Source organism: Hylobates moloch, unplaced genomic scaffold, assembly GCF_009828535.3.
Source record: "Hylobates moloch isolate HMO894 unplaced genomic scaffold, HMol_V3 SCAFFOLD_8, whole genome shotgun sequence".
NCBI lineage: Eukaryota > Metazoa > Chordata > Mammalia > Primates > Hylobatidae > Hylobates > Hylobates moloch.
Window position 1 is genome coordinate 107,879,113 of NW_026652283.1, and position 12,434 is coordinate 107,891,546.

A 12,434-nucleotide genomic window follows, 5' to 3' on the forward strand; every position below is an offset into this window, starting at 1 on the left:
TAGATACTTGAAAACATTAAATACTTAATGTTTAGGAATCATGACGTTTATAGATGAGTTGAGAAGCTTTGAAAAGATAAGTGACCCCATCTAGACTATTTTTTTCACAGCCATGTAAGTACTTAGTGACAAAGTACTTTCTTTGCTTATAAAAATTAGTTACCAAATGTATCTGAGAATTTGTGACATGCTTCTCTTCCTTTTCTTCATTTGTATTTAGAATGTTTTTTTTTCCCCACCGAGTAGTGGTGGTGTATGAAAATCACAGTAATCTTGTGGTATTATCTTTTTCCCCCTTCCCCCCACTTTTTTTTTCTATTCCTGTAGCTGTTACTGTTCATTTCTGTATTGAAGAGTACAGAAGACGGGAATATATTTAAAGTAAAGCATCAATCACTTGAGCTCAAAAGAATACCCTTAATTGAATCATGTTTTTCACTCCGGGAAAAAATGCGAGTGAATATTCATTTTTATTCATAATGTAATCTTCTATTTACATGATAACTACACAATAACAAGTTGAAATGAATTATTAAATATTCTATATGGGGCATGTAATTAAGAAATAAAAATATCTATATCCTGTCTTTTTTTGCATTGCATAATTTGTATTCACAGCAGTAAGGAAAATTTATAACAATGAACTATTCTATCTTTAAATTTCTTCTTCAAATGTTTCATTAAATAGAGTAGTAGAGAAGACAATCTCTTGGCTTACCAACATGATTTCTGTTTGCCTGATGGCTAGGGAATTTTCTCAATAAAAAAGCCATAAGTATATAAGGAAAAAAATTAGACATGGCTAACACTAACTCAGTTTAATGCAAATGAAACAGTGGATTAGATACTTCTTATAGTGAAGTTTTAAGAGTTTGATACAGGGGTTGATTTTTGCTTATTATTACTGTCATTATTTTTATTGACAAGGGGTTTCCTCTAGCCCCTGCAAACTGGATCATAACAATGCATTCAATATAGAGATAAAAGCCATGAGATCAGGAATTGTCCTGCGACAATAATTACCTTGGAGAGAAAAGATAAAATCTGGAAAGAGAAAATCACGAGGACTTGGAAAGCACTCATATGTAATGTTAGAATTATAAGGATGTTTTCAAGGTTAATTTGCTACTTGAGTTCATCCTTCTTGGATAGAAGTTCCCCAAGTACACATGTATCTGAGTTATTTTTGACATGTTTTTAAGGAAAAAAACATTTGATAATTTTTAGGGGGAACAATATACATTGTTCACATAAAAATGTTCAATCTTCAAATGATTATACATTCATCTTAGAAAGCCTGGACTTCAGCAAGAAGTGCCAAAAGAAATGGTCACTTTGGGAGTAAAATGCATTTATACTTAAGATGAATAGTTTTTAAACTTTAGAGTTAACCAAATCATCTGCAGGGCTTGTAAAGTACCCATTACTGAGCCTCCCTCTCCGTTTCTGATTCAATATGTCCAGGATGGAGACTGAGAATTTATATTTCTAACAGTGTCTCAAGCCCATGCTGTGATGTTAAGATTGCTGGTCTGGTGACCAGAGTTTGAGAACAAATGCTTTATATGAATGTTAAATGAAGCTGAGAGTTGAGAATCATAAAGTTAAGATGAGTAAGAATTTGGAAATCTTCTGCTGAACTGGTATATACAAAACTGATATTCCAATTATTCAAAAAGCCACTGAGTAATTAGAATGCATACTGATCTTCACCCATATGGCTGCACCTGTTCATGTGACTTAACTAGTCAGATTGAGTGGGTGTATGCAACTACTCTCTCAGGTTCCAATCAGCCTAGCTGTACTAACTCTGATTGGAGGTGGGGAGCTTTCAGAGTGACTCAAGGGCCAATTATATCCTTTCAAATTCAAGGTTTATTGCAAGGCTTTCACACACCAACAATTATGCAAATACATTTAACACACACAGACAGTAATAAGAAAAAAAGGGAATAAATTACTGATGAGTAGCTCAGGAAACCAACACATTGCTGGCCATGGGTTTGGGGTGTTGCAGAACTTAGGCAGAAAGGAGGCCTCAGCTTTCTCACCAGCAGAGAGTCTGCAGGCATCTTAGCCCTGGTCAGTTTCTTTTCTGTTTCTACGACTCTTCACAGGTGTGTTCATGGCCATTATCTCGGCAGTCTTTTGGCTTCACTTACTTGCCAAGTCTCAGGGTGTCCGGACACAGCAGGTGCTACTTTATCCCCTCAGTCTACCATATATGTCTTTATAACTTTGAGGGGTCAGCAATTTAACTGTGGGCTGAGTCACTTGTCATAAGTGACTCCATTTTGAGACATTTAGGATCATAAAACAGTAATATATATTATCAACATTTAAAAAAGATAAAAATTTAAACCTTTTTTCCTGTAATCATTTAAGATTTTAGGATATTATATTTTATCTGATAATTTTTATCTCTGACATAATCTAAGCTAAAATTTAATAAATTAGGTTTTTTTAAAAAACAAAAAAAGGAAAAATAATTTCAGTTGGCTGAAATATTCTCTTCTTCCCCCAAGGAGGATGGTGATATCTCTAATAACCACTCGTTTTTTCTTTTCTGGTGTTACATTTTAATATTGCAGGGGAAGAAAAAAATCATTCCTCTATCCTTCATAATTCCTAGCTGGGACACACCCTTACCACTGATCAGAGTCTCTAGTGATTTAGAGTCATCCTTATCTTCCTGGTACTGGGAGGGAGACATATAGATGTAAATTTCTCATTTAAAAAAAGGATAACTTCTCTGTTCTGAGAAATTCTCTTTTGTCTGCTATTTCTGAAAATAATCAGCTCAAAATTGGTTTTATACCATATTTGCAGTGGAATAGTCTGGTCTCCTATTGTAATTATCTTTTTGGGTTCTTCCTGCCCACTGCACACAGAAAACCAGTTCACTCACACCATGGTATTGCAGTAAAGAAAGAGTTTAATTAACATAAGGCTGGACATGTGGGAAAGCTTAAGTTATCACTCAAATCAGTCTCTCTAAAGGCTCTGAGGTTAGTGTTTTTCAAGGACAATTTGGTGGGCAGGAGTCTAGAGAATGGTTGCTATTGATTAGTTGGGGATGCAATCATAGGGGTGTGGAAAATGTAATGAGCCCTCCTCTGGGTGGGGGGACCACAGGACCTGTGGAATCATGAGTCATGAGTTTTGGTGGGGTTCCTCAGTTGTCAGAATGAAAAAGTCTGAAAAGCATCTCAAAAGACCAAGTTTAGTTTCTACAATAATGACGTTATCTATGGGAGCGATTGGGGAAGTCACAAATCTTGTGACCTCTGGCCACATGACTCCTATGCAGTAAAGGATTATAGTAACTAAGCCTACATTTTAGCAGGATTTGGGTCCCTTCCATAATCCTAATCTTGTGGCCTTTTATAGGTCTTACAAAGGTGGTTTCAGCACTGAACAAGGCGGGGATCAATTTTAGGAAGGGACTATTATCTTTGCTTCAATGTTAAGCTATATATTAAATTTCTCCCATGGTTAGCTTGGCCCACGCCCAGGAATGAGCTAAGATGGCCCACCTATGAGGTTATAAGCAAGATGGAGTCAGTTGTGCTAAATTTCTCTTGCTTTCGTAATCTTTGCAAAGGCAGTTTCATTCCAGTCATATTTTGGGGTGGCATGTCCTGAATTCCATCAATGTGATAAAGTTTATTTTATTTTAATTCAAATTTAATATATGATAAAATTACATAACATCACAAACTAAAAAGGCCACCTTGTTCTTTTTGAAATTATTTGCGTTCATGAAAATTAATTGGTTATGGTTACTGGATATATATGCTTATAATAAATGTCTGAGTTTTTAAAAAGCATAAGACATGTTTTGTAAAAGAGATGTAAAAAGTATACAAGGTATTAGTGCTAATGGAATAAAAGAAATACTAAAAAGTAACTTCTCAGTGAATTTTATAGGGCAATAACAATTTATAGAGAAGTTTCTTACTTAGCCAAATAAGATAAATGTGCATGTGCATGTTTCAAAATGACAAAACCTCTCTCAAATGTTAGCTAATTAAGACTTATTTTTATCTACTGAATCTTCAGTTGCATTTCAACTAGAAACCATTCTGAAATATTGAAGATAAAATTTGAAAATTGAAAAGCGGATGGCTACTGATGACTAAAATGTGGTGATTACATCTAAAATGGCGCTCTGTTCTATAGGAATGCATGTGTGCATATCTTTAATGTCAGCACTTGCCTCTGGGATGACACTTATTAGATTTAACGGTGTCATGTGCTATTTCAAGATTGGCATAGTGGTTTTTACAACACAATGTGCTAATATTCCACTATTATTTAAAGTGTTAAAAGAAAAACTATAGAAAAGTTAAATTTAGCAGAGTTTAATTGAGCAAAGAACAATACAAGAATTTGACAGCCTCTAGAACCAGGAAAGGTTTAATAAGACTCCAGGGCTCTCATGTGCCTGAATAACATTTATAGACACAAAAAAGAAAGTGACATACAGCAAGCAGAAATGAGGTACAGAGCCTGATTGGTTAAAGCTCCCTGTTTGTCCTATTTGAATTTGGTTTGAACAGTTGGCTGCCTGTGGTTGACTTAAGTTCAGTTGCTGTGACTGGTTTAGATTCCGCTACTTGTTATACAGAAAGTAACAGTCTGTTTACACATCAGGTTAGGTTACGGTTTACTATGTATGCAGAAACTTTTAGGGTAAATTTAAGATAGGTAGAAAGGTAGCTTTAGGCTAAACTTAATTTAATTTAATAAAAATGAGTTGTTAAAGCTCAAATCTTGTTGTTTTGCTCATGTGCGTATGTACTACGATCACCGATTCTGCTTTAGTTTTAAAATACAAAATTCTGAAATACGGTACAATGAATTAGTACAGTTCCTTATTTAACTTAGAAGTCATATCTGTGAAAAATAATTATTTGCATTTGTATTGAGAATTCCCAGGTGTCTGGGAATGACTTGCCTCAGAAAATTGCTGATAAATAATAGGACACAATCTCATAGGGAATTTGTTATGCTAGTATATAGTGTAGCTGTCCTACACTTCTCTGCTCAAAAGAAAAGCAGAGGAGGCCCAAAGAGACATCCCAGGCCAACTGGTGCTTTAAAAAATCTCTCAGTAAAATTCTTTCTTAGGCTGCAGCTTTTTTTACAGTCACAGAAAGATAAAATATGAATGAATAATCTATCTACCTCAATCTGTGTGTCTATCTGCATCTATCAAGTGGCCTAAAGGGGTAAGGAGACTAGCTGGGTTTTCCACCTTCACATAGGGAATACACTGTTACACAGCATACCTGAATCAAGGTAGATCTAGAGTTATGGCGCCACTATAGATAAATTAGAAAAAATTATGCTAGGATAATCTAGGAACAGTCCAATATAAACATTACATAAAAGTCAATGATAAAGAAAATTTAAAATATCTAGAAGGGTGATCTGTCTATGTTAGCCTTCCAACTTGTATGCCCACTTCTACCCCAACACATATACCCTGCACAATTACAGTCATATTGATATTGATGTCCTCTGCAACCATCACCCCACTATACTCAATTTCTCCTAAATTCTACATGTCATGGTTTATCTATAACGCCTTGGAACTTCATATAGTTTATTTACTTATTTTTAATTTGGGGAAGGCTTATTTGCCTTTGTATCAGATAATTTATAATTAAAATAATTATTATCAAGGTGTTTTGGTACTGACATTCAATAAACGAGTGTGCATGCATTTCATTTTGTCTTATTTTGCATTTTAAGATATTAAGTGTCTCTGTTGGGAGCCTATCAACTTCTGGTCATTTTGTCACCCTGTTCTTCCCACAACTTCCTGAGCTGTTTCACTTGTTAGAGGGAATTGGTTTAGTTGTGCCTGTGCAGAGAGGTTTTTGTTTGTTTGGTATTTGGGTTTGTTTTGGTTTGTTTTTGGTTTTGTTTTTGGCGTAAGACTTTCTTACTTGTGGGCTTCTTTTGTAGGAAGTTTCTTAATTTCAAAAATAGTGACAATCACCTGGTCCTATGATATGTTAAAACAAAGTGTTGTTTAATTTTAAATGCCACTGAGAATGTTAGATTTGTTAGGAACCTATGAAATGTCTATTTTGGAGGTATAAGTGGAGATAGCACAATTAATCTCACCCCCCCATCTTTTAATATATATTATCTATTAAACATTCACTTGTATCACCAAGGAAAGGGTTACTTGCTAAGAGAAGAGAAACTCTGCTTTGAGGGAAATGATATAGCCAGATGCCTAAAGAAGATGACCAACTATTCTGTGATTTTAATTGAATATAGCATATCGTTCTCAAAAGTTATGGCCAAAGGACTTGATATACTAAAAACGAGAATTAGGCAGGGAAAAAAAAGACAAAATTTTGTCCTCAAAGTGGCATTCTCCATGTAGAATCAACTTAATCCAATCTATCGCTGGTTCCTCAATTAACTATAGCATGTCTTAACTTCATATTTTGGCTCACACTATGTCTTTTGATGTTATGTGTTGTTGGAAAACTTGTAACTGATGCATGAGTGTGCTCTCTGTTCAAACTGTTTCTAATATATAATTTCCTTGTCCAGTGTTCTTTCAATAAGGGTACCTAGTCCTTTGAGGATATCTTGCTAGAATGATGCAAATGAAGATGTGGACTATTTAATTATTTGTTAAAACATATTATATTGCAACACCCTAGTTATCACAGTTTCTGTAATGAAGAGGACAATGTGATTATTATTTTTTGGCAAAGTGAAATACTTAATTTAAATAAGCAATGGGAACTTATGGATAATCTAATAGGAATAATCCTCTACTGAGATATCCTTTTGTGGGGGACATTTGGAAAGGTTATGACCTCGAAAACCTAAGTTAAGAATCTTCCTGGTCACCCTTACCCTACCCACCAACTACAAAGTCTTTTCTCCCCCAAGAAATAAACATTAATAAACATACATTTATTTAAATATGATTTTCTATCTGTATGTATTTCTTTTCTTTTTTTTTTTGAGATGGAGTCTCGCTCTGTCGCCAGGCTGGAGTGCAGTGGCATGATCTCGGCTCACTGCAACCTGTGCCTCCTGGGTTCAAGCGATTCTCCTGCCTCAGCCTCCCGAGTAGCTGGGACTACAGGTGTGTGCCACCACACCCAACTAGTTTTTGTATTTTTAGTAGAGATGGGGTTTCATCATGTTGGCCAGGATAGTCTTGATCTCTTGACCTCATGATCCACCCACCTCAGCCTCCCAAAGTGCTTGGATTACAGGCATGAGCCACCACGCCCGGTAATTAATGTATTTCACTATACCGCTCCCCAACCAAAAAAAAAAAAATGCTCTTAAGAAAATAAAACATGAGAAAATGCAAATCACTCTAAACTATACATATACATATATATATATATATCTCAGAAGGCACAAGCAAAAGAATTGGATTGGCCCCATTAGGTAGTCCAAACACATTGGAGCCTCCTGACAATGGACTGGGGCATGAAAGATCCATGTGCTGAAAAAATGACACTAACTTGAACTTCTCAGACTACCCTTGGTAAGAAGTGAGGAGAAAGAATCTGAAATTGCCCGGCTTCTGTGTGCTCCATTTGCACTTAAGCAGTGCATTTGCTTTTGAACTCTAAAGCTTCAATCTCAGTCTCCAGGGTGCTTACTTCCCCTGTTTTGTGTGAACCTTTCCTTGTAGACACCTGTTGAGGACTGTATTAAGAAGACACATTGTAGAACGAGAAAATGCATTTTCTAAGCCAAGAAGGTGAAAGCTACTCTTTTCTAGGGCTCTTGTTAATCTTTGGGAGCCCAGCATCTTCTGTGGCAGAACAAAGATGATACAGGTGTAAATTCTTATTTTTTTTTCCCTACTCCCACAAAGAAAATGTTGTTATATGTCAGTGTTCAGCTACATTTCTCTTAAGATAAACAACAGAATATTTCTTCCTTCTATCCTGAGGTTTTACGACTGGATTCCCATTGCTTTCTAGCATCATTCTAAACAGAACCCCACTGTCTGGCCATGGCCAGAATTAGCTCCAGTGGTACCTGTTATTGAAAGGGAGTCTGTATTTGCAGTAATACAGAGAATGCCAGTTTAGAAATGAGCCTGATTGCATGGTTCATTTTGTTCTCCTTTGTAGAGCCAGGCTGCGGCCCACTACAAAGGCACGAAACATGCCAAGAAGCTCAAAGCACTGGAAGCCATGAAAAATAAGCAGAAATCTGTAACTGCCAAGGACAGCGCAAAGACTACCTTCACTTCCATCACTACCAATACCATCAATACCAGCTCTGACAAAACAGGTTAAGCAACGATCTTTGTTGTTGTTGTCCTTGTCGTCGTCGTTGGGGGTTCCCTCCCTTGTCTAGCCCCATGTCTGTTTACTTATGTGCCTGCCATATTGATTCATGCTTGAGCCATCTTTCTGTATAATGGTAATTGTTTCCTCTCATTTTTCCAAACCCCTACAAGATTAAGATAATCACTGATTATATTCCAGATTTTGCATTTTGCAAGAGTCCTGTGGCTGTTTCAGAGGAATAGTCATAAAAGGCATTTGAAGCCATGTACCCCATAACTCTTTTTGAGAAATGAACCTTTTCAGTGTGCAGCATTTGCATCTTGTATGCAGCACCTTAGCTTATAACTGCATGGCAGATTTAATTTAATTGTGAGTACACAGCAAAGTATGCTAAATGAATTGAGAAGGCCCCAATAAGGGCATTATTACAGAAAGGCTTTATTCTCATAAATTCCACATACTGCATTGTTTTAAGTAGTGGCTGTGTGATACTGGCTTGTTATGGCTGGGTAACCTTCCCTCTGCAAACACAGGTAAGTGTTATTGATACCAATTACTCTTTTTAACAGAGTCTTCACAGTGAAATAATGGCCTCTGAATGGCCCCTTGGGATAGCTCCTGCCAACGACCAGTTTATTCATAATAGGGGAAGCTAGTGAGGTTTCCCCAAGCTGACATTTTAAATATAAGACCACTGGTTTTCAAAATCTACAGAGAAAATATTCCTCTGTGATTCATGGATATATACCTCTAATAAATCACTTTCTAGAACACAGAGACTGTTACATCTCAATTGTTTTCCAGTCCATATGAATGGCAATGGTGAGGAAACGTTCATATCATCACCAATGGTAGTGTCTTACCTAAAAGAGGATCTTCTGGATATGACTGATGAAAACAGAAAATAAACAGTGAATGAATAGAACAGATTACAACAACCTTATTACACAATGTAACATCTTTGTTACACAATGGACACATATCAGCTCTTCCAAGGATTGGGGATGCTGCAAGTGAACCTGTAAGGGATAATGATGTTCTTAGTTCCTGCGGCATTTTGTATTTTCTTCAGGTATTATCGTAGATGCATCATGCTGCCCTCCCTAAGAGCCCTGTGTCCTCCCTCAGCCTGAATACATGTCTCATCTTTGTATGCTGGCACCTGGTCTGGCATGGGATAAATGCTGAGTAAAATGTCTGTTGAATGACTGAGGCTTATTTCACTCCTTTGGTTTGGTTCTTTGATATAGCCAAGTTTGTGCCACCACATACTAAAGAGGAAAAAAAAGACAGGCTTGTCATATTCACTTCTTTGTTATCCAGTGCACGAGCTGGATTGTGCCATTTTATTAATTTAGATTTAAACCTTTTAGGGAAAGCTTTGGTCTTTTCTCTAATAATCGAAGACTATCTGCTTTATTTTGAGGGCTGAAAGAGAATGAGTGGTAATGAAGCAGGTAAGTGTAATTTCTGCTCCTGGATATTAGGTCACAGGTGGGGATCACCAAAGTGGCATCTGGCATAGAGAAGTGCAGAAAAGTCCTGAAGCCTTTCGATGCAAAGAAGGCAGTACGTAGGGAGAACAAAGAGATGAGTTTGATATAAAGGGTTAAAGCGACATTTTTCCTTGCTCCAAATTTTTTCTACTTTTAGACTTTTTAAATCAACAATTCATCTTTGGGTTATCTTGACTTTTTTAAAATATGAAAATATGTGTTTCATTAAGGATGCACATCATTTAAAATATATATACATGTATGGTAGGTAGAGCTGCTAACTTGGGTTAAGAAAAGCCCCCCGGAGCTTGCAGTGAGCCGAGATTGCGCCACTGCACTCCAGCCTGGACGATAGAGTGAGACTCCATCTCAAAAAAAAAAAAAAAAAAAAAAGGCCCCCAAGTGTGTTGTCTCTGTTAAGTAAATGAGTTGTGAACACATACTTTCATCTCTTAACTTAGAGACTAGAATGTGTCAACCTAGAATAATCCAAAGGGTCAGAATCTAGTTTAAAGAGAGTTTATCCAAGTGTAAAGTTAGAGAATGGCTGCCCAGAAAACACAGATTCCGAAGAATGGAAGTCAGTATTCCAAAGTGTAGAAGTTCAGTATCATTTTTATAGACAAAGTTTAGGGAAGTTTAACAGAATTTCAACACCTCTTTCTATATAAGGCTTAATGCTTAGTTACAATAATCTGACATTGGTTGGGGTGGTCTTATTCTTTTGGGAAAGGTATATTTAACATTTTATACTGAGGATTTAATACTCATAGGGTCTTTTGCACCATCTAGTCTTAGGTACAGGACAATAAAGGATGCAGTTAATCTACAACACATATAATTGTTGTAGATTATAATTGGAAGGGGGAGGAAGTCTGGTGTCTGGTCTCTCCTAGTCATTTCCAGAACAAGAAAATGAGGAAGGGAATTAACCCCAAAGAAGCAGAAATTGCAAACATGTTATGTGACTCAGTCTCCAGTGCTTAACACCCCCACCCCACCCCTTGGCATAATAAATTTAGAGGGTCCTTAAATTTTATTTTCTTTTACAACTTTGAAGAGTGGCAGTCTTCCAGGCTCAGTCCTTTCAGAAGTTGAGTGGTAACAAACTTTGGATTTGTCTTTTGAAGACAACATAAACATGCCAGAACTTACCTAACAGTGGAAATGGTGTCAAGATGATTAAATACCCTTCCAAGCTGGAGCTAGAGAAAATTCCAAAAGGGCAGAAGAGATAGTAAAGTCTGTAAAGTTGATGCAAATATTCTAAAGCCAAAAGAAGGAAGTGATGGACATTAGGAAAGACCTTGCTTTCCTAATTCATGAGGACGTATTTCAGGAAAAAACAAACAAAACAAAAAATCAAACAAAAAAGCAAGTTATATAGGTGGAGAGACTAAGAGTTCCAGCACACTCATCAGATATTTTGAGCCAAATTCTCTTCAAACTGAATTTACACAAAACTGTCTATGAGAAAAGACACCCATTTCGTAGACCCTTATTCTATTTGTATTGCAATATAAACCTGAGGCATCTAGGCTAACAAATTTGAGTTTTCTTAGAGCAATTACATGTTCTTTTTATTACTGTGTGCTTCCTCATACTGATTAGTACAACTCTGAAAACAAAATGAGTCTGAGCCTGGCACAGTGGCTTGTGGCTATAGCCCCACCTACTTGGAAGGCTGAGGCACAAACAATTCCTTGCATCTGGGACTTTGAGACTGGACTGGGCAAAATAAGTGAGACCTCATCTCAAAAAAAACAGGACTCTGAGCTAATTTTGTAGAAGAGTTAGATACTTGGCAGAAAGAGAAGAAGAGGTAGATAAGACCCTAGAATCAAAGATCATGCATTTTTTAATAAAAAAATACAATTTTTCTGGTAATGCACAAGAATGTTTTGTGATTTGTAGGCTTGTCCATATATAAAAGAGAGAGACACATGAAATCACATTTTACTAATTTATCAAATCATTTTAATAAAAAAATTAATTATATGAAAAAATAATCCAATTATATATAGTTTAAAAACCCAAACTAATTCCTTTGAAAAATGTTAAACACGCCATACTTTGGTAAATGAGAACCCCTGAGAGGGTTGGGGCAACAATAGTGAAAAGGGCAAGAAATGGTATGGACTTTAATTAGAAAAATGATTTGGCAGTTTTCTCTAAAATACAAGAGATAGAATGAATACTCATAAAAACTAAATTTTCATTGTAAACCTATTTGATTGATATAAAGACAATTTTGATGGATAATTCCTCTTAAATTTTCAAGTCATATATTATTTATTAGTATAAATAATAAAGTTTTATCTGCTGCCTTAGGGTAACACATATATCTAAACCATGGGGTTAGTTCCTATTCGCTAACTTTACGATCTTGGGTTTTTGTGTTGCCTTTTTCTCTCTTTAATTATGCCAGTCTGCTAGAGTGCTGAGAAGAAAATCGTATTCAGTGATGAGCCACTGACTATTCGTAGAAAGAATGCCTAGTTCATCTATCTCAAGGCAAAAACACATTTCCTAATGTTAAAGAACAATTTTAGTTGTTGTAATCTAATGAAGAGTGTTAGGTTGGTGAATTTACTTGTATAAAAGTTTACAGGCAAAAGTAATATTTTTTAAAAATATA

At 36.1% G+C, this 12,434-nt stretch overlaps 1 protein-coding gene across 6 annotated transcripts in view; it reads left to right on the forward strand.

Annotated features, from left to right (window-relative positions):
• The window catches only part of ZNF385D (zinc finger protein 385D), a 971,783-nt gene that overhangs the window by 864,859 nt on the left and 94,490 nt on the right, over positions 1-12,434 (forward strand). For all 6 annotated transcript variants that reach the window (XM_032162305.2, XM_032162308.2, XM_058442417.1 and 3 more), the window contains one exon: positions 8,139-8,301. In XM_032162305.2, the coding sequence (XP_032018196.1) occupies positions 8,139-8,301 (163 nt within the window). The remainder of the gene's footprint in view (positions 1-8,138; positions 8,302-12,434) is intronic.